Source organism: Grammomys surdaster, unplaced genomic scaffold, assembly GCF_004785775.1.
Source record: "Grammomys surdaster isolate TR1022 unplaced genomic scaffold, NIH_TR_1.0 125947, whole genome shotgun sequence".
Classification (NCBI taxonomy): Eukaryota; Metazoa; Chordata; class Mammalia; order Rodentia; family Muridae; genus Grammomys; species Grammomys surdaster.
The window spans coordinates 3,251,552-3,274,732 of record NW_021620769.1 but is presented as its reverse complement, the minus strand read 5'-3'; the positions used below and the strand labels follow the sequence as shown (position 1 = coordinate 3,274,732).

The 23,181-nt window shown below is 40.6% G+C and overlaps 1 protein-coding gene across 1 annotated transcript in view; it reads left to right on the top strand.

The window, feature by feature from the left end:
* Window positions 1–16,650, top strand: part of Usp38 (ubiquitin specific peptidase 38) — a 32,116-nt gene extending 15,466 nt beyond the window's left edge. Inside the window, exons 5-10 of the mRNA XM_028753386.1 lie at window positions 1,506–1,664; window positions 3,907–4,100; window positions 7,878–7,971; window positions 10,223–10,329; window positions 11,610–12,972; window positions 15,376–16,650. Coding sequence (XP_028609219.1) covers window positions 1,506–1,664; window positions 3,907–4,100; window positions 7,878–7,971; window positions 10,223–10,329; window positions 11,610–12,972; window positions 15,376–15,537 — 2,079 coding nt within the window. The 3' untranslated portion in view covers window positions 15,538–16,650. The remainder of the gene's footprint in view (window positions 1–1,505; window positions 1,665–3,906; window positions 4,101–7,877; window positions 7,972–10,222; window positions 10,330–11,609; window positions 12,973–15,375) is intronic.
* The last annotated feature ends 6,531 nt before the right edge of the window (window positions 16,651–23,181 follow it).

Sequence of the window (23,181 nt, the reverse complement as noted above, 5' to 3'; positions counted from 1 at the left end):
TAGTACTCTTTGGAGCTGATTGGCCAGTACCGGCTGTTCTTAGTACTGTTTGGTGACACAACTCTCATAGAGTTGTGAGTGCAATTTATCAGGATTTGGAGCTACAAAGGTATTATGCATACAGAACCTGAGACACCTTTAGTTCAGAAGTATACATATGTATAGTATCAGATTATGATTAATAATTAGTTGAAAAAATATTCTATCCTGATATCAGCCATTTCTATAAAACAGAATTTTTATTTTGGTTGTGTCTTAAATCTTTGTATAAGAGTTGGTATTTAGACTAATTTTAAGTCAAAGAGCATTATTGTACTGTTTACCAGTATTAAATATTTTTAAGATTTTTATCAATAATGAGCATTATTTTTGGAGCAGCTGTTTTGTTAATAAGGATTTGATCTATCTAAGGTATCACTCCTGTGCTTATCAAACAAGGTACTCCTATTACCTGAGCACAATTTTAGTTACATACTGAAGTTATTTCTGAGACTTTTGAAGTACACATTGCTATGTAGTTTTTTCAATTTTTTCAGTTGGAAATTTTAAACTTACCACTAGATGGCGCTCTTTTGCTAATTCCAGCTCCAGGAGGTGGTCATTGTATTGTTTTTGTGGGAGTTTTAACATTGTTCTGTTAAATAATCTGGTTGGCTTGTGGGTGTAACTCACTAATAGAGCACTTGCCTGGCATGTACAAGGGTAAGGCATGAGCCATGACACTCAAGAGGTTTTGAACTAACAGCTGATCCATTCAGTAGAATGTCCACTCAGTAGAATGACCTTAGCATCTTCACCTGTGTTTTTTAAATGCAACAATGACTGAAACTCCTATGTACATTTAGTTTTTATTTTAGGTGGATTGTGTGTGGGCCATGGCATATGTACAGAGGTCAAAAGACAATTTACGGGAGTCAGTTCCCTGGATCAAGCTCAGGTCCCTAGGACTTGGTAGCAAGTACCTTACCTACTAAGGCATCTCACTGGCCCTTTTAAAAACATTTCATTTAATATAATTAAAGTGTGTGTGGAAGTCAGAGGACAGTTTGACAGTTCTTCCACCATGTAGGTTCCAGAGATTGAACTGAGCTTGTTGGGCTTGGTGAGAGATAGAAGCTCTTTGCTGCTGAGCTGAAGGTGAAGCATATTAGATGCAGTTACAGGATCTGGAGAGAGAGTTCAGCATTAAGAGTGTTTGCCAGAGGACCTGAATTCAGTTCTCATCACCCACGTCTGTGTGGCTCACAACCACCTGTAACTCCAGCTCCAGGGGCGTTCAACACCTTCTTCTGTCCTCTGTGAGCACACACCACACACTCAGACAATACACACATAAATAAAAAATAATTTTTAATGCAATTACAATCATGTGACTTTTAAAAAAAATAGACTTACCTTGCTAGTTGAACAGTGTATGAGTTTAAGAAAAAAACATGACTAAACATGCAGAAAAGTATGTGCTTGTCTTGTGTGAATTAAGAGTGCTTGTCTCTGTTTTCTTTCAGATTGTCCCTCATATAGTTAACTTGGTTCACTCCTTCAGAAGTGATGGCCTGCCTTCCAGCACAGCCTTCTTAGTGCAGTTAACTGAGCTGGTTCACTGTATGATGTACCATTACTCCGGATTTCCAGATCTCTATGAGCCTATCCTGGAGGCAGTAAAGGTATGATGGCTTTGAACCAGTCTTTGTGAGCTACACACAACGTAAGCGACAAATTTGGTAAAATGTATTACTTTACAGTAATGAGCTGTGATTTCATTAATGCCATGGCATAATCTCTTATTTGCTATCGCCATGCTAGGTCAATAACCACATTTCTTAATTATATAGTGCCATCAAGTAAAAGATACCGCTTTAAACTTATGAGCTGTTAAAGAAATTGGTTAGTGATGGAATTCTCCATTAGATGCATACAGACCTGAGTTCTGCATCAGTATGAGAAATGTGGAACAGTTAAGTCCATCTTCTTAGAATCAAAGCAATGCTCGATTCCCTCCTATCTTGTTTTGTGTTGTACACTTTATGAATGTCTGTATTTTTAAAATCACTATTTAAGTTATCTGTTACCTTGATTTTTAAGTTCATAAGAGATTCTAAAAACTGGTGAATTTATTTGTGTAGAGAAATGGGTGACTGCAAAATCAGAGCATAGCCAAAGACTTGGAGAGCTGAATTCAGTCAGGCTTAATCAGAAGTTACTAGATATCAATTCTAATCATTATATTAATGTAGCAAATACAATATATAGGCCTCATTGCCTTACTAATATATGTAAGGTAAATTAAGAACATGCTGGTGTTGCATTGATTTGACTCACCAGGACTAAGGACTAGGTCTGGATCACAAGGCTGGTAGGCCTGTGTGGCGCTGGTGTGACACTGCCCTTTCAGAAGTAAAGGATGCACAGAAGCATTCGCTGTGGACTTCAGGATTGTTTCTGTCTTCCCTCATTGCTGCCATGTCTGTTGACTGTTATTCTTCCATTTTCCAGTACTCAGAAGCAAAGGGCTTACTCTTAGGCCAAGGAAAGTATTTTCAAGGAGCTGTCAGCAGCAAAAACAAACGACAAAATTAGCTTAAAATGCCATTTCAAAGTGTTAGTTCTTTGTGGCGTAAACATTAGATGGTGATCTTGGTGACTTAGGGTTTCTATTGCTGTGTGGAGACAGCATGACTACAGCAACTATTCTAAAGAAAAACATTTCATTGAGGCTGGCTTACAGTTCAGAGGTTTAGTCCATTATCATCGTGGTGGGAAACATGGCTGCATGCAGGCAGACATGGTGCTGGAGAAGGAGCTGGGAGTTCTCCATCTGGATCAGCAGGCATCAGGAAGAGAACTATCTCCACCATCTGAGACCTCAAAGCCTGCTCCTAGCGATACACCTTCAAAGCCAAGCCTACTCCAGCAAGGCCACACCTAATAGCCCCGCTCCCCAGGACAGAGCATTTTCTTTCAAACCACTCTACTTGGTCTAGAAAAGCTAATCATTTAAGCATAAATGACTTTTCCAGCATTCCTTACTGCCCATTGCTCTGCTCAGGTGTGAAACCATGTACACTTAGATTTTTATTTTATTATTTCCTGCTTTACTAAGTAAGAGGTCTGTGTGTGGTAGTAATTTTCAAGTTGGCAGCCATGAGATTGAGTTTTACTTTCCCAGTCAGATCACTATGTAAACCCCCTTTCCATCCTTACTGCAGGCCGCCATTTCTAAGGGCTGGTACTAATCTTCTGTTTTCAGCACAGAATTTGAATACAAGTAATTCACATGCAACTTGAATTTCTTGTTCCATCGACTTTTAAAGTATTTTAAGACAAGCATGGTATTTCATGCCTGAGATCTCAGCACTTGGGATACTGAGACAGGAGGATTACTGTGAGTTCATGGCCAGCTTAGGCTACAGATTGAGATTTTTATCTCAAAAAAATAAAAGCCCTTAACAAGATTCTGGGAGGCATTTGTTCCCATGTCTATTTTGTGTATGCTGTGCTAAAGTGACTAGGAGGAAGGGTTCCTGTGGCTCCCAGTCTGAGGTCCTGCCCATCGCTAGAGGGAGTCATGGTAACAGGAGCAGGCAGCTCTCAGCTGCAATGAGAGCTGTCAACACCTGAGCAGAGAAGGATATACAGCCCACGTGTAGAGTCAGTCCACCTCTAGGTTAGCCCTTTCTAGAGACACCCTCGCACGCCTACCTTCCTTGTTTTTAATTCAATAAAGTCAACGACTGAAATTAGCCATCACCCTGTGTGGCTGACTGGATGTTCTCTGTCATGTACAGAATGAGTGAGAGCACAGAAATTGCAAATGGCAGCAGGGAAGACCCACATTATGTTTTTAGTTTGATTAATAAAAAACTAGTTTTCTCTTTACTTCTAAACTTTTTTTCCTTTACGATCTAGGATTTTCCGAAGCCCAGTGAAGAGAAAATTAAGTTGATTCTCAATCAAAGTGCCTGGACTTCTCAATCCAATGCTTTGGCATCTTGTTTGTCTAGACTTTCTGGAAAATCTGAAACTGGGAAAACTGGTCTTATTAACCTGGGAAACACGTGTTACATGAACAGTGTTTTACAAGCACTGTTCATGGCTACAGAGTAAGTTTACATGTGAAGTCTCTGAATTGACGTAGAAGTGAACACATGCTGAGTAGGCATGTAGGCATGTTCTGTGTAGGCAGTAGAAGCGTTCACAGCGCCATCAGTCGCCTCAGTCTGAAGTGAAACTGCTCTTAAGGCCTAGAAAAGGTTGAAATGCCAGCGGATGGGTTCTGACTGACTAGACTGTATGTTGTACTTACAGTGCCACTGTTGATTTTTAATCAGTGTGACTTGATATTTTTGTAATATAACCAAAGGGGTTGACTGAGCCCACTCTAGAGAGTTTTTGTACCCTACAATACTTGTGCTTTTGACCCTGTCTCCTTGCTTTTGCTGTCCCACTGGATTTTTTTAATTCATATATCATAGCTTCATTTTGCTTTTCGGAAACTTAAGCTTTGTTTTCCTGCCAAGATATTGGTTCCTAAACAGATAATGAAAAGAGGCATGCTCTTCTGCATTCCTGTGAATTTTCGTTGAAACCCATTTTCTTTTGAATGCAACAGACCTGACTGACATCAGGTCTTAGCTGAGTGACAGTCTTGTGCTGGAGACACAGCTGCTAGAGTGCCTGTCTCAGGTGCAGCGCCTATCTGTGTGTGATCCCCAGCACCTCAGAAAGCCAGGCTTGCTGGTGCACATCTGTAATCCCAACGCTTGGGATAGAGGGAGGAAGATCAGTAGTTCTTGGTAATCCGTGTCTACGTGGTATGTGCAAGGCTAGCGTAAACTACACAAGGCTCTGTCTCAAAAAAGAGTCCTTGAAGATGCAAAATAATTGTCAACTTTTCCTTAAAGATAGTGTCAACTGAGTTGACCCAGAGATGGACGCTGTTAACACTTAAACACTTTCTGGAGGAGTAGACAGTCAGATGTGGGCTTCGCTTTAGGGTTTTGGTTTTTGTCCCAGACTATAAAACCCAGGTGTCTAGGGTTGCATTCAGTTTTATTGTTGGTTAGTTTATATTTGACAACTTGTTTTATGATAACATCTGAAATGTAAATAAAATATCCAATAAAAAAATTAAATAAAATAAAAGATAAAGGGATATTCTTACACACGTGGTATTAAAATATAAGATTGAAGAGCCCATAGCTCACCACCAGAGGTCACCTTGCCAGCCATTTCATCTTCTGAAAGGTAGACACCATAAGCACTTGTAACTGCAAAGTGTTGTGGCTGCCAATGATATCTCAAAACAGGAAAATTGCTTAAGAAATACATGAATGATTTTTCTTGGTTTAAAAAAAAATTGTAAGAACCAAGATGCATACATTCTCAAAAATGTCAGCTATGTTCATTGTTTTAGAATGTTTTTGAACAGTTATCTAATACAAAACAGTTGCATATAATTTATATGTACACACATCTAGAAGGAACCTTGTTGAAATTTTTCTTGTTAGTCACTTGACATGGTGTTGATCTTTTTTCTTTGAATGTCTTTGTTAGTGTTGAGTGGGGACATGCACACATGCTATGACATGTGTGTAGAAGCCAGAAGAAAACTATAGAGTCAGTTCTCTAGTTCCACCTTTGCAGGGGTTCCAGGAGTATAACTCGGACTGCATGGCAAGCCCCTTTCTCAGCAAGCCATCTTGCCAGTCTGAAGTTTTCTTACCCATGCTTCTGGTAAATATCAGAGTGTTTTACTCATGGTTACCGTTTCACTAACCATGCACAGATGAGACTTTCTTTGACTAGGATATGCCAAATTATTTTTCCTTAAACACTACAGAGGTTGAAAGGGGTACTCGCCCTTCTGGATGCCTTAGAGTGCACCAGCTGATGTCGGGATAGCTTCTTCAGTCACTTCTTGACCTTATGGTCCCTCGTGGAGCCTGGAGCTCCTCACAGCAGCTAGAGCGGCTGGCCAGCAGGCTCCCAGAATCCACTTGTCTCTGCCCCACAGTGTTGGGGTGACAGAGGAGAGACACTTTGCCCAGCTTTCACATGAGTGCTGGAGACATGAGGGTATCCAACAGACCACCTCCCTAACCCAGATTGACCTTATATACCAGTATATGACTACCTATGACCCTATGCCTCTGACAGCATTTGATTTAATCAATCAGTCTTAAATTTTTCACAATTTAGCAAATGTTATTCTTGTTTTTTTATTTTAGGGAAATAGGGTCTTACCCAGAATGGCCTCATATCCATGATCCTCCTGCCACAGTGCTCCAAGTATTACAGCCTACAAATGTACACTCGGAACACAGCTAGTCAGTGTGTTCTTATTTGAGTATTGCTGGCCATTGGAGAATTTTCCCTCTTAACTGAGAGCAGAAGGAAGTAAAGGAGCTGCTTCTTTTCTTTGTGTGTTTTTCTGTTGATTTTTTGTTTGATTTTTATGTCAATTTATATAAATTAGGTGTGTAATATTGTGGCACTCTCTTTCTTCCAGTCATATGATTCACCTTTATAGTGTTTTATTTATATTTTTTTGTTTTATATAGTCATATCTTCAACATTTGTACTGTCTAGATTTTAGACCTACAAAAAAAAATCCCTTTTTACTTTTGAGTGATTTTTTTTACAGATATTTAACCAATTGTTCCTATATTTTTTGAGATAGTTTATCTCGTGTGTGTGTGTGTGTGTGTGTGTGTGTGTGTGTGTGTGTGTTTGAACAGACTCTCTCCCTCTCTCCCACTCTCTCTCTCTCTCACTCCCCCACTTCCCTCCAGTGTTGGCCTGGGATTCACTGTAGTAGCCCAGACTAGCCTCATGCATATTGCCCTCACCCCTTGACTGCTGGGTCACAGGCATATGCCACCAGACCGGGTTTGTAGCATACCCCTTTTATTTTTAAGACTTACTTTTATTTCTGAGAAAGAGAAAGGGAGTCAAGTGCTTCCTGGGGCTGGAGTTACAGGTGGCTGTGAGCTGCCTGACATGGGTGCTGGGAACCAAACTCCGAGCCTTCTCTCTGGCGCCATATGACTTCGTTTTTACTTTGTCTGTGCTGATGTATTGCCTGAGTGGCTTGTATGTACACCACTTTAGTGCCTGGTGCTGTAGAAGCCACAAGAGGGTGTCCGGAGCCACTAGAACTAGAGTTACAGATGCTCGTGAGTGTCTTGTGGGTGCTGGGAATTCCACCTAGCGCCTCTGCGAGAACCACCTCCCCAGCCACACTCTGCCTCTCTTTAAATCACCCTAACTCTATGTGTTTTGGTGGAAGGATAGTTTTTATTTTTGAAATCAATTTTAAGTTGATTTTTGTACGTTAAAATTAATGTTGAGCCAATTTATATTTGGTAACCCAGAAAACAGAACTATGACAGCATTTAGACCAGGCCATGTAGCAAGAGCCCATTCATTTATTGTCACCCCGCCTCCTTTATGATATAAGCCTACAGACAGGCACTCAGGCAAAACATCAGCATAGACAAAATCAAAACAAGTCATATGGCTCCAGAGAGAAGGCTCAGAGTGTGGTTCCCAGCACCCCCGTCAGGCAGCTCACTCCAGCTCCAGAGGATCCTCCAACCTCAGGAAACACTTGAACCCCTTTCTCTTTCTTAGAAGTAAAAGGAGTGTGCTAGAAGCCGGAGCGGTGGCATATACCTGTGATCCAGCACTCAGGAGGTGGGGGGTGTGAGTACACACAGGGTGCTGGTGACTTTGTTAGTGAAGAGCTGCCCTGTACGTCAGGGAATGTTGAGGATGGTTCATTCAGTAATGTTGAGGATGGTTCACGAGCTTCCTTTAGCTTCTTTTATAAAACGTGCGTGAGTGTATAGATAACATTAGATTTTGTTGTTTTTCAGGTTCAGAAGACAAGTATTATCTTTAAATCTAAATGGGTGTAATTCGTTAATGAAAAAATTACAACATCTTTTTGCTTTTTTGGCTCATACACAAGTGAGTATGTATGTAATGTGTACATATTAACTGCATGATCATGTTCTTTAAACTATAAATCATAATGAGTCTTTTTAACTGATGGAATTGTGTATCACATGTCTTACCCAAGATAACTGATCCACTTCCAAATGCTCAGGGACGCTGCCTGGACCCTGAGAACTCTTGTCCCTTCTCCCTGCTTCCCTTCCCTGCAGAGGGTTATTGTGCTGCAGAGAATTTTATGTCCTAATCCTACTGCTCTACTTTCCTGTTGGTAAAGAATTCCCTTTATGAAAAAAGAACTCTAAAACTAGGCTTAATATTACACACCTGTCACTCCAGCACCCAAGAGTCTGAGGCAGGACTCTGAGTTCAGGGCCTGTCTGGGCTGGTATGGCAAGATCCTGTCTCAGACATGAAGGAAGTAGGGAAGGAAGGACAGAAAGAATTGACTGTTGTTGAGATTTTGTTTTGTTTTGTTTTGTTGGTTTACAGAGACTGACTATATTGACATAATAATGAACACAAAATAATTGTGATCTAGGCTTTTTTCTCTGTGGTCCTTTTGGTTTTGTTATGGTTTTGTTTTTCAAGACAAGGTTTCACTATGTAACCCTGGCTGTCCTGGAACTCAATTTGTAGACCAAGCTGGACTCGAACTCACAGAGATCTGCCTGCCCCGCCTCCCAAGTGCTGGAATTAAAAGGTGTGGTGCCCCCACACCTGGCTTTTCTCTATTTTAGGTATTCTTTTATTGTAATTACAGATCTTTGTAGATCAGTATTCATCTCTTACGATCTTGAACTTAAAACTTTGTGATATTCTTTTATATCCACAAATTAATTCAGGGAAGTCAACTGGAGGCAGGGTCTATAGGTCCTGTAGTTAAATTTCATTGAACAGACATATTCAGAGGTTTTGTGTGTAGCCTGGTAAGAATCAAGTGGGAATCCTGCTCCCAAAGAACTTCTAGCTAAGGCTTGAACATATATAGAATTTATGTATGTTGCTCATATAGAGCATAAATCATTATTTTTCTAGTTCTCTCTAATTGTCATTGTCTCACAGTATGACGGCGTTAGGAAATGTTGTTAGGAAACGACAGTCTTTAGAACTGGAATAAATTGCTTAAATGGGAAGAAGGGGAGCAAGTTTGAGATGACTGGTGATACACTCAGGATGTGATTCACCTGGAGAAATGTGTTAACAAATTAACATCAGGACCCAGGGAAATGAAAACGGCCTCTTAGCCAGGTGTGAGGGCATACTTCTGTAATGCCACTATTCCAGTATTCCAGAGGTGAGGGCAGGAGGCTCAGACACAAGTCTCAAGCCAATCATAATACTACAAAAGCAGTATTAGACCATAACCAAAACCTCTCTCCCCCCTCTCCTGTTGTTTTCTACTAATTTACTAAATTAATTGTTAGTCTGTACTTACTTTATACATACACATGTATGTGCATTTGTGTAGATATATATTTTTTATTTACTTACTAAATCAGAACTATTAGGAAAGAAAACCTTTTGGAGGTTTCCCTGCTTTCAAGAACCAAGAAAGGCACTGTCGCCTTATGCCACAAATATTTCAAATACAGAGAGAATCCAGATTTTCAATTTAACCAGGTCTTTTTTTATGCCTTTTCATTTTTCTTTTTGTGAGAAAGCCTGGGATTTGAGCATGCATGACTCAAGTCCATTATCAACTGCCTTTGTGTTTCTGAAAGAAGGGGTGTGGGGAGAAACGAAGAAGGAAAGGAAAGAAAGCAAATAAGCAGAGAGAAGTAAAGAGAATGGAAGATTATCAAGGTCCTAACCATCATGTTCTCATTCCACACATGTATGACTTATGACAGAAATGTTCAGCAAAGTAAACACGCGTGCTTCCTAGTGCACTACACAACACACAGACAGTATTTGCGTTCGTTAACATCATTCTCATACTCCAGGTTTTGTTTTGTTTTTTTTCCAAAAGACTTGGGGACTCTAAGCCATTCGTGTCATAGAGGGATAAAAGCAGGGACCCTATGGCAGGAGTTAGAGACATCTGAGTCCTGTTGTAATCACCCCTGCTTCCACTTGGCGGTTCCATCTGAGAAGGTCCCATGGCTTCTGTACAGGATTCATGTAAAAGTTGCCTCTGCCTCTGCATTGTACCCATGCTTGGCATAGTTCGGTAAAAATGGAGTACGGGAGTAATCTTGATGAGGTTCAGTCACTGGTTTGTGCTTTAAGAGTCACTTTCTCTCATTTCCTTTCCACAATCAAGAGGGAAGCATACGCACCTCGGATATTTTTTGAGGCTTCCAGACCTCCGTGGTTTACTCCCAGGTCACAACAGGACTGCTCTGAGTACCTCAGGTTTCTGCTGGACAGGTACAAATAGTTTAAAGTTTATGAAGCTGTCTTTCTTAGCACCTTACTTCCCTCAATACTGATTTCAGACTTGATCTTTAAAGCACCCTTTGTGGCTGTGTTTCTAAAGTTGTCTTTGTTCTTGGTTTGGTTTTTGTTTTGGATGCTTTCTCTTTAGAGTACTGTTATCAAAACATAGCAACAGGATTCCTAAGGGGCTGCTGGAACTTCAGAACTCTGCTGAATCCCTTCCTAACTACATATCTGTGGGAGCGCGGCTCCTCTTTCCTTGTAAAAGCAGGTATCAGTGAGGAAGGGGCAGTGCAGAGACCGTACCCAGCTGTCCTCTGTGGCGAGCACCACATGCTTAGAGTACTTACAAAGTCTGAAGCAATGACGCTTACTTAAAAATACTGGAAATTAATTTGTGATGGATTCATTTTAGACATACTGTTTTATATGTTTTCTTTTTAATATAGTAAATATCTTTTCATATATATGTATGTATGTATGTATGTACGTATATACGTACATATGTATGTTGCTTTTCTATTGCTTGATAAAATACCACGGCCAGAAACAACACAGAGGGAAAAAGTTTATTTTGTTTCACAGTTTCAGAGGGTGTATAGTCTGTCATAGCAGAGAATGCCCAGCAGCAGGAGTTTAAGACCAGCCTGGCAGTTGGGAAACTGAGAGAGAACAGAAAGTGGGACCAGGCTCTAAAATTTCCAAAGCCTGCGCTCAGCAGTTTATATCAGCAAGGTTAGCTAGCTTTCGGAACAGCACCAAACTGCGGATGCTGATTACATAGACAGAGTTTAGTTGTTTGGTTTGGGGTTATGGATTTTTTTGTTTGTGTGTTTTTTGTTTTTGTTTTTGTTTTTGTTTTTAATGAATATTAAGGGAACCTGAGACCAAAATCCTTTTTTTGGTATGAATAACTAGTAAAGTTAGTCAGCCAGCACAGCCTTCCTTCCTCCGCGTAGTGTTGGTTTCTTGGCGCTAGGCTGCTGAGATGTCAAGCACAGGGAGCTGTATGAGGCAGAGCCGCAGGGCGGGTGACTGACTGCAGTGTGCTGTGTGTGCACTGTATATCAGTGCACAGGTCACGAGCTGAGTGTGGAGAGTGAGCATGCTCTTTAAGGCCTTTCCTACTAGCTGTTCACACTCTTGTATAAAGGAGGAGAAAATGACTTTAAGCTTTTTACTTGATTGAATTAACATGTCTGTATAAGCTACCAAGATCTCAAACATAAACACCATTAAACTTGGCTATGTAATGATATACCTTCTTGCAGACTCCATGAAGAAGAAAAGCTCTCGAGAGTTCAGTCCACACATAAGCCTTCTGAAGGTCTGGGCTGCACTGAAACTTGTTTACAGGAAGTAACCAGTAAGGTAGATGTGCCCGCAGAGTCTCCTGGTACAGGTGACAGTGAGAAGACTCTAATAGAGAAAATGTTTGGAGGGAAGCTACGGACTCACATCTGCTGCCTCAACTGCAGGAGTACTTCACACAAAGTGGAAGCCTTCACAGATCTTTCGCTAGCCTTTTGTCCTAGCCCTTCTGTGGAAGATTTGTCTTTCCAAGATCCAGCTTCGTTACCCAGTGCACAAGATGATGGGCTAATGCAAACCAGTGTTGCTGACCCGGAAGAAGAGCCAGTAGTTTATAATCCAGCAACAACTGCCTTTGTCTGTGACTCAGCTGCGAATCAAAGACTATTAGCCAGTCCTCCTGTTGAGTTTCACTGTGAGGAAAACTCTTCTGTCCCTGAGGAATCTGCAAAGGTCCTCATCAGTAAAGATGTACCTCAGAACCCAGGAGGTGAAAGCACAACTTCAGTGACTGACTTACTAAACTACTTTTTGGCTCCAGAGGTTCTTACTGGTGAGAACCAATATTACTGTGAAAGCTGTGCCTCTCTACAGAATGCAGAGAAAACTATGCAAATCACGGAGGAGCCTGAGTACCTTATCCTTACGCTCCTGAGATTCTCCTATGATCAGAAGTACCATGTGAGGAGAAAAATTTTAGACAATGTGTCACTGCCGCTGGTTTTGGAGTTGCCAGTTAAAAGAACTGCTTCTTTCTCTTCCTTGTCTGAAAGTTGGTCTGTAGATGTTGACTTCACTGATATTAATGAAAACTTAGCTAAAAAATTAAAACCTTCTGGGTCTGAAGAAGCTTTCTGCCCCAAATTAGTGCCCTACTTATTAAGTTCTGTTGTTGTGCACTCTGGTGTGTCCTCTGAAAGTGGCCATTACTATTCGTATGCCAGAAACATCACAGGTACAGAGTCTTCATACCAGATGTGCCCCCAGTCTGAAAGTCTGGCATTAGCACCCTCCCAGAGTTGTTTACTAGGGGGAGAAAGCCCCAATCCAGTAATTGAACAGGACTTGGAAAATAAGGAAATGTCACAAGAGTGGTTTTTATTTAATGACAGTAGGGTGACGTTTACTTCATTTCAGTCAGTCCAGAAAATCACAAGTAGGTTTCCAAAAGACACAGCTTATGTGCTTTTGTACAAAAAACAAAGCAGAGCTAATGGCGTACGCAGTGACAATCCAGCCAGTGGCGTCTGGGTCAATGGAGAGCCACCACTACAGAAAGAGCTGATGGATGCCATAACGAAGGACAACAAGCTGTATTTGCAGGTGAGTTGCAAGCACAGATTCATTTCTGAACAGTACTGAGTAACAGAGTTATCCAGTGCTCTAACTGTAAACGTGACACACTTCCCAGGATACTGAAGCCTAAGTCTGGGTATATAATTCCACTCATCATACATGAAGTATGAAATATTGCCAATTATCTGCAATACACAAGACTTCATCTTTAGTTACAAAGCTGTGCCTCGGTGGTTTATAACTGCAAATGGTGTCATGTTAGTTACAAAGTATTACCCAATCATGCTATACCGAAACAGAAACTTAATGGACTGTAAATGTTCTCTTCCTTCTGCCCCTCAGTTCCTCCTGCAGGGAAAAGAGCTATTTTTTTCCTGTTTTTATTTATTGTGGGGCGTGGTACAGCCATGGAGGTCAGAGGCAGCTATAGAGTCAGTTCTCTCCTTCCACCTCCATGTGAGTGCTGCTAATCTCAGCCCCTTAGGCCTGCACAGTACACGTGCTGAACCACCACACTACCACTAACTCCTGCAGGGTGTCAGTGTTCTAAGGAAAATTTACTGACATTCAGATGAATCAGATAAAGAACTTAATGAATTTGTGAAGGATATTTGTGTCCTTCAGAGATTTACCACAGAGCCTAGGCATGCCTCTTTTACTGAGGAAAAGCTATAGAGTAAAGAGATATGAGAGATATTTATCATGAATATATCTTTTTCAAGAAATTACTTCCTTTGATGTTAATCAGTCCATAAATTTGTTGGATTTTGTGTGTGTGTGTGTGTGTGTGTGTGTGTGTGTGTGTGTGTGAAATTTCTCAACTTTCTGTCAACAAAAGGCCACCAGAAGCTAGGTGTGGTGGTGCATGCCAGCAAGCCAAAACTGGAGGCAGGAAGATTGCCAGTTGGAGACCCTGTTCTCAAAACAAAAAAGGAACTACCATAACTTACAGGCGAAATTACAGGGGTATTCAAAGGCTTCCAAGTTTACTGAATTATAAACTATCAAAGGATGATAAATGATACATTTTAAAGGGGTATGGCAATGTTCTAGAGTGTTACAAAAATTAATTTAATTACCTTTGCAAAATCATCAGAATTTTAGAACTAGACTGACTTACCATTAATACTTATGCAGATGGCTTAATATCCAGGTAAAATAAATAGAATGTATCCGGTCATTTCCTCCTTGCCTGTGTCACTCAGCATTACAGATCACAGTGTGTGAAGGTTGGAGGTGCAAGAAGAGCAGAGCACTAAGAATAGGACATCTATAAAATAAAATGTATCCTACAGGGCCCAATACGGCCTTCCCTTCTGAAGTAAACAGATTATCAGTGTTACAACGTTTATCCGATGACAGCTGCTTTCTAGATTGAGCTGGCAAGCACATTCTATAGCCACAGCTACACCTACTTGGAATCCAGTCCAAGTCCGCAGGTTGCTTCTGGCTTACCCATTTCTTCTGGCCACGTGGGATTTGACCATGAGCAGCCATTCTTTTCGTTGTTGACTTGGGTCCAGTTTTGCACATGACCATGTGATTCTGCCATTATTTATTTACAGTTCTCTTTGTGAAACTGAGTGATGGTTTCTTTTTAACTTTTTACATTTTTTGCATGCATGTATATGTGTGCATGCATGTTGTTCACATGTGGAAGTAGATAAGTTTGTGGGCGTCAGTTCTACCTTGCAGGCTGCAGACGTGAAACTCGTATCATTAGCCATCTCAGCTTCCCAGTAACTAGTGATGTTCTAAAATAAAAACATTAGTGTTTATTACACGTCTGACGTGTACTTGACATGTAGACAAACATCACTGATTTCCTGGGAAACTTTCTAATAAACGAGTTGGGGGAAGTTCTAAGTACCACTGTACAGAGGCAGGCCTCATTTACTTACCTCTCTTCCTAGAAATCTGCCTGATTCTAACCTAAGGAAGCAGTAGAGGGAGAACTTTAAGCATAGTGGTCATTTCCAACCTGTCGTACTCACGCACCTCCAAAATGGATTATAGATGTTGAAGAATCCGTTCCTTTTGTACCAGAGGTTTCTCAGGAGTTGACCCTCCTTTGTTGTAAAGTGTCTGTCACTACAGTTACTCGAGGAATTTGCCCATGATTATGTACTTCAGTGGGAAATAGCAAAGTTAGATGCCAGTTTTTATTTTATTTTTGTTTAGTTTTTTTTCAAGCAGGGTTTCTCTGTGTAGCCCTGGCTGTCTTAGAACTGTGTGTTGTCGAGGCTGTCCTCAGAGATTGCCTGCCTCTGCCTCCTGAGTACTGGAATTAAAGACATGTGCCTGTCAGAGTTCTTCGAGAAGGATGTTTGCTTGGTAGAGGCTAACACGGTTTGAGAAGATGTGTGTATGCGCCATACTCATCCGCTCTACTTAGCTAATTCATTTCATAAACATTACTTTTAATTTTAGGAACAAGAATTGAATGCTCGAGCCCGGGCCCTACAAGCTGCATCTGCTTCATGTTCATTTCGGCCCAATGGATTTGACGACAATGACCCACCAGGAAGCTGCGGGCCGACTGGTGGAGGGGGTGGAGGAGGATTCAATACAGTTGGCAGACTCGTATTTTGACCCTGAGAGAATTGAAAATGCATCTGGTCACAAAACATCCAATACTGTGGCTGTTAAAATATCAGGCTGTAACCTATAACATATCTATCTTTTATTTTTCTTTTCATTAGACCCGAATACTTTAAGAAAATACACTCAGTGGTTGTTTTTATTTTCTTGACAAAAATGCATCATGGAAAAAAAAATCTACCTCTTAAACTTCCATTTGCAGTTCTGGTTAGACATGCTTGGCCACAAGTGCTGAGAGAAAGAGGCATACCTGCTCCTAATTAAGCTGCATTGAGTCTGGTAGAAGGATTTAAATGGTGTATTTTCAGTTGTACTGAACAAAATAATTCATTTAGCATTCTTTATAAAAGAATTGATGCTAGATATATATCTTGTTTTAAGAAAAATGAAAGTCTTTGTTTCTGGTATAATTACCCCAATATTAAATTCAAGTCTTTGAACATAGTAGAGACAGTGAGTCTCTGGATGCGACACCACCTTCCACCCCAGCTGCCAGTCGCAGAGCCGCTGTCTCCACGGTCCTCGGCATTGCACTCCTGTTTCAGGAACAAGTGTCACTTAAAGGATCATTTACACACGTGGCAAGTGAATTTACACAAGTTGCATGATGCCGGACGGCAGTGTTTTTAACCGAACTTTGTAGTGTTTCCAGTTGTCCAAGGACTTAAAATCCTGTTTCAGGGAGTGTTATCTCCTGTGTGTTCTAAAGGAGGTGAGTCCTGTATGTGCCTTGCAGTACTGTAATTCAAAAATAGGTTATCTTTGGCTGTGGAAAGTTTTCTAAAACAAAATGTTAGGAAGTAATTTTGTGCTAATATTAAAATTATAATTTTTTTAAAGGTATTAGATTTTTTAGAAGTAAAATCTGATGGTTCTAAACTAGTAAGTGTAATGGTAAATTTCTAACTCTTAGAAAAATTCAGAGGAAATGAAGCTAGTTTAAGTAAAAAAATCTTTAATTGATTTGTTACTTAATCTTCACATTAAACATTGGTCACATTTTTAGAGTTGTATATTTGGACTTTTTTCCTTTGAGACACATGCCTTACACATAAAATATAACTTGCATCATAAAATATTAAAATGCCACACCCCACATCCCTACTATCCTGGTTTGGTTTTCCTTTTTGGTCCTAGGAGTGTTTGCTGTTTGGTTGGGAGGGAGGGTGTGTGTGTGTGTGTGTGTGTGTGTGTGTCTTGTGTTTTGTGCCAGGAAACTGGAAACGTGTCAGTCCTCCTGGGACTTGATTATATAGTACTCAACCATTGTCCCAAAGATCCTTCTTCCTGGCCATTTTAGCATATCCATGCCCATGTATTGTTCTGAAGATCAGTCACATATTTATTTTGAAAACACTTTAAGGAAATAATGGTCTTTGGTGACTTAAGGTTTATCTTTTTCCCAAGCTTTTGTGGCAGTGATTAAAAACAGCTCCCCATCTTCATCCTGCTGCCCCCACCCCAGCCCTGACCTGTCTCCAGTTACCAGGAAGATGCTGAAAGCAGGCTGGTGTCGAGCCGGGAATGCTTTACAGATGAATGCAAGTTGTGAGGCATTGGGCTCTTCCCTGTGAGTGGCTCAGCCTGTGGGTGTCCGCCAGACCTCCTGGTGCTTTCCTGAGTTACCCTGTGTTCAGTTAGCCACAGGTAGAATGGTAACTTATAACCAGATTGTGTCAGTCTTAGCATTTGCTGAGATTGGTAATTCATTCAACACTTGGATTGAAATTAGGCTAAAGTGCTTCTAGAACTTCCATAAAGGCAGTAAGCCCCCACTTTTACTCATGATCATCAAATATTTTAAGAGTTTTATGTGTCAAATAAAATGTATCGAATTGCAAATGAGAAAGTTTAAATTTTAGTAATAATATTAGGATTGTTGAAATTTTAGTTGACTAACCAATACCAAAATCGAGGGCTTTCTTTTAAGATCAGACATGTAGTGCACTAATGTCTTGCTGGGTTTGATTCGTTTGGCAATGGAGAGAGCCCCATTGAGAAGCCCACCCAGCTGAACTACTCTGTCCTCATGTCGGGTACTCACTGCTGCCTTCTGGACCACCATGTTCTTTCCATGCTTCTTACAAGTCTTGTTGACGTCTCATGTTAAAGGCTGACCAGAGGACCATTGTTATTTCTGTTCAGTTTAAGAAAACCAGCTCAAATGAAATGGCCCATTGCTGCTAAAGAGAACATGCGTGTTAGGCTTCACTATAAACCAGAATGTAAAACTGCACATGTAAGTCTGTGCCTCTAAAAGATATCTCTTGACACATTGCAAAAAAGTTGGATACTTTTCCCTAATAATAATAATATGCAAGGAAGAAAATATGTCTAGGGCTGGCAAGCCCATCTAATGTGTCCACTAGTGGGTGTGGAAACTGTCTGACTCCTAACGTTAGCATAGCTAGAATGGTCCTGGCTCAGTCGAAGAGCCAGACACTATCTATGACTTAACATCCATTAGATGTCATCGGTAGAGACACAAGATTCATTATGTCTTAGAGGTACTGAGATCCTTCTGACAGTTTCAAACTCAGTAAATCACATCTGAGAAGAAAACATGAGTCTTCAATCTTTAATTTTGGGGCTGGAGAGATGGCTCAGAGGTTGAGAGCACTGGGTGCTCTTCCAGAGGTCCTGAGTTCAATTCCCAGCAACCACATGGTGGCTCACAACCATCTGTAATGAAATCTAGTGCCCTCTTCTGGTCTTCAGGCATATATGTAGGAGACTGCTGTATACATAGTGAATAAATAAATCTTTTTTTTTAAAAAAAAAAAAAAAAAGTTGGCAACCTTAGCTTGACAGAAGACGATGACTCTATACTCTGATGCGCCTGACACTTCTGGATTTCTTGGAATAGGGAACTTTTCACTGGGGCTGGAGAAATGGCTCAGTGATTAAGAGCACTGACTGCTCTTCCAGAGGTACTGAGTTCAATTCCCAGCAATCACATGGTGGCTCACAGCTATCTGTAATGGGATCTGATGCCCTCTTCTGATGTGTCTGAAGATAGATACAGTGTATTCATACATTAAATAAATAAATATTTTTTAAAAATCTGTAATTTGGAGGACCAATGAGATAAATCTTGAGTGAAAAAGTGCTTGACATGAAGCTTGAGGACCTGACTTGAGTCTTCAGGAACCACATGGTGGAGAGAGAACCAACTCTACAAGCTGTCTGCCCGCCTCCACACACGTACCGTGGCACAAGCACACCCACCCACATACATTCACACACCAGAAGGAAAAGTGTACGGTTCTCTTTGCTCATTTAATGTTCTTTTATGATGGTGTTATCTACAAAAATATTTTTTCACATACTAACCCTTTAATGGTGTCCTATACATGACGATTGGATGCTCTTTCTGTGCCCAGCACTGTAATAAATTAAAAAATTGATACAGCTTGTCCAGTTACCTGAAGTCACCACTTTTATTTGTTCAAGGTGTGTAGTTACATAGTCTATATATACTCTAGAGCACTTTTGAGGGAGTGTTTCAAAGACAATATTGTACATTTGTATGTAGCGTCTTCTCTCAAAAATGCTATTCTGTAGGGCCTGAGGTGTATATTTTGGCTAGCAGAGTGCTTGCCTAGCAGGCACAAGTCCCTGGGTTTTATTCCCAGCACTCACCCATAAACCAGTCTCGGAGGCCCACGTCTTTAATCTCGGTGCTTGGGAAATGTAAGCAAGAGGATCAGGAAGAAGTTCAAGTCATCATCACCTACATAGTAGGTTCAGGACCAGCCTGGGACAAATAAGATCAGGTCTTAAAAAAATCTGCTTTATATATTTCACTGTTTATAGGGTTTTGTTTCTATTGAATTTGGATTTCTGAAACTATTCCTGAGGTGGAAAAGGTGAAGTTATGTTTTATTTTAAAATACTCAAGAAATGTGAACTGTCATTAAAGCGTGAGGGAATCCTCTGGAAGAGGAAGGAGAAGTCTCAGGTGACAGCCTGTAATGGAGGTTTAAGTTCAGTGACAAGTCCAGTTTAGAAGATACCCTAAATGAAAATTATTTTACAGAGCCCTTTGTTAGAAATGAATGAACCTCAAAATGAACTGAGGATTTTTTTTTTTTTACAAAAGGATTCAAAGTAAACAGTGCTTTAAAAAAAAAAATAGCTTGTTAAACTGCAACTTTCCCAGGCAAAGAGAAATTTCTACAGAAGTAATTTTCAAAGACATGAGAACTGACATTTCTATAAAATCAACAATCTGAGTTTCAGGCATTCAAAAGTTGTTATGTAAAACCTTTAGCCCCGATGTTACATAACCAGTGTGGCTTTAACATTAAAAATAGAATCTAAATCAGCCAAGTGTGTTGCCACCTCTCAATGTCTCTTATAGCCTACAGTTGTTTTCCTATTAATAGATTTTGCCTTGTGTACTACACGCACACACACACATGCACTCCTCTACATTGATTTGGGGTATGAAAACATTGGCTTTCACTTTGTTTTCACATTGCACTCATGTTAAACTCACTTGGAACCTGAGTGTACAGTCACACCTTGAATCCCAGCCCTCAGGAGGCAAAAGTAGGTAGATCTCTTTGAGTTCAAGGCCAGTCTGGTCTACATTGTGAGTTCCAGGACAGCCAGGGCTATGTAGAGAGTCCCTGTATCAAAAAAAAACAAATCACTTGGAAAATTTTTTAGAAGTACTCCAGGTTCAGGCCTCCCTCAACTCCAGACTAATGTGAGCACTGGGCATCTGCATTTGAGGATGTGGTTTTAATACAAAGGCTGCCTGAGCGCTTCGGAACGGGATGTTAAGCCTTCTAAAGGCTTTTCCCTAGGAAATTAGCACAATGCTAAGTGTTGCCCCGGGTGCTGCATAGTGGGCTTCTGCCCGTAAACAACATCAGAATGAGGATTTTACTCACATCTTTAAAACTGAAGTTGATACTCAAGACTGGAGGAACAATGGCAGAGAAAATCAAACTTTCCCAGAGCACACATGAAGCTTGGAGTAGGCTCCATGCAGCATTTCTAGTCGGCCTGGCCTTGCTGCCCTCCTACTCTCTTCTCCCTGCTTTCAATGACTACTTCCTGGTCAAGAAAGAGAAGGCTCAGCAGAAGAAGGGAATTGACCCTAAAGGACCTTTTATACTCAGAAACAGGTAAAAGTAAGCTTTGAAAGAGTCTGATTCTACTTAATTTAATGTGTGCCTAATAGAACAAAATCCAATAAACATTTAGGAAAGTAAGTTCATAATGATCAAAGTTATCATTCAAAGTCAGGAAGACATGTTTTCACTCACAAGTGAAAACTAATTAGAAAATAATGGAAAGATGAGAAGCTGCAAACTAGAAACTTACAGGTAAAGGAAAACGTGGAGAGAAATGGAAGGTCCAAGAATTAACTGAGGCCAGAGACTAAGCCTCTCACTAAGGCCACCGCTATCTTCTTACTTAGAAACAGTGATGAAGAAAACCCTAAACACAGCTAGAGGAGAACATACAGAAAAGCAAGTTGAGCACTCTCCAGCCCCCAGGTCACCTTTGCATGAAGCTGGACTGGAACACTAGTCCCCGTTGGCTTACATACTTTATTTTTATGCTACTACAGCAGCCTTGAGTGCTTGTGGCAAACTGTCAGCATAGCTATCAGAGTACTTTATATAAAACCTCTATGCCTTAACGACTGGGTGCTGTCAGCACACAAGCTTGAAGGTGGTTACAGGACATCCATAAAACCTAGAAAGAAAAACTCCCAGTGAATGTAGCCGGGGTAATTTTCAAAGCAGACATGAAGTAATACTTTTTAGATGTATAAGCTACTGTTTTTATTGATGGCAAACACAGAACAAGCACCGTCAACAAGGAAGGACTTGCTTTGACTCAGTTTGACAATGTGGGCCAAAAAGGGGAGGTGTGTGTGCAAAGGCTCTGGGCTCTGGTGGCAGAAGCTTGCTCAGCTCTGAGGTCTGGGAAGCAGAGACAGAAGAGCAAGTGGGACCAGCTTATAGACTTTAAGCCTTGTCCCTACCCAGGAGCCCATTTCCTCCTTCTATGCTCTGTAAAGGCTCTACCACTTTCTAAATGAGTACCACCACCTAGGGACCAAGTCCCAAACACATGGCACCTTACAGCCAAGCCATAGACAGCACTGGACAAAAAACAGAACTTTCCTCGGATATTTGTTCTGTGTGAAGGAAAGATCTTCAGCATGATGGGAAATGCTACCAGGTAGAAACTTAAACCTGCACACAAAGTGCTTGCTGGAAATGCATTTGTGGCCATGCACTTGGTTTACAGACTGTCCAGTAAAGGAGAGCTTTAGAAAGTCCAAATCCACTGTCCATGAGCAGCCTTTGGGGTGTCGTCCTACATTTGTTGTGTGTCAGGCCCACACCACACAGAAGGAGGAGCATGAACCACACCAGGAGCTAGCAAGCCACAAACCAGTCCCTAGAGTTTTAAAAATCCAGAAATCCAGAATACTTTACATGAAAATATTTAACTTACATAGACACTTTTAGAATTAGCTTACCATTAAAAAAAAAAAGTTAAGCTAATCTGATATTGAGAGTAAGATGTTACCTTTAAGGAAGAACTGGTCAGAGGCGTGGTCTCTGGAGTATGTGGTGGTTGTATTTTATATCTGTTTCTTCATTTACTGGGTTGTTCCTGTTGGTACTTAGAATATTGTGTGACTTCCATACTCTCAAAAGATTTTACAGTTGACAGTTCTTTTGAGTCAAGCCTCCTAAGGTATAAACTAGAGGGAAGGAAGAATGCAAGGACATGGAGGCTGAGTCCAGAGAATCATGGGTTTGAGACCGGCCTGGGCTACATAGCAAGCTCTTACGAGGAGGGAAAGAGAGAGAGAAAAAAAGAAGGAAGAAGGTTGGTCTTCAGTGAAGAAAAAAACGAGTTGTTTGCGATCTCTAAGCTGAGTATCTACTTAAATGTAAATTAAATAGTGTCCCTTGGGTACACTAGCCACAATTTAAGAGGATGTGACCTCATGAGGCTCGAGGCTACTCACCATAAAGAACTCAACTCTAGACGGTGGTGACAAATCAGTCACCTTTTGTCATTTTGTATTTTACCATCTTGTTCACCATCAGGACATTTAAATAATATTTTAAATTATCTATTTAATTTAATTTATTTAAATAATTATATATTGAAATAATTAGCATTTCATAGTTAAATAAAATAAGCAAGTAATTTAAAGTCTGAAATTATGAAATAGACGAAAATGCTTAAGGAAAATATGCTGAGTATCTGTCTCCCAGGAAATGTGGAGTTCATTTTAGAGACTAGACCATACATGAGGTCCAACAGAGAAACAATATTGATAGCTTTGCCATGCCTAACACAGCAGACCAATAAGCTTACTTTTGAATGCTGCTGCTGCTGGCAGCTTATTTTCAGTCTTTCCATGGCTATAAAGGAAGTAACTCACAACACGCGCTTGACCCTAAAGAACACCATGTCTTCCTGGGAGTTTATTTTTATTTCTTAATTTGGGGTCAGACTCTTTCCTCCACTCTCCTTCCAAGGACCCTAGTTTATTGAGATGAGTGAGAACAGAGGCGAGCATTTTTCAGGATGTTGCCTTGTGGTTCAGATGGTCTCAGTATCAAAACAACAGGACATTCCAGGACC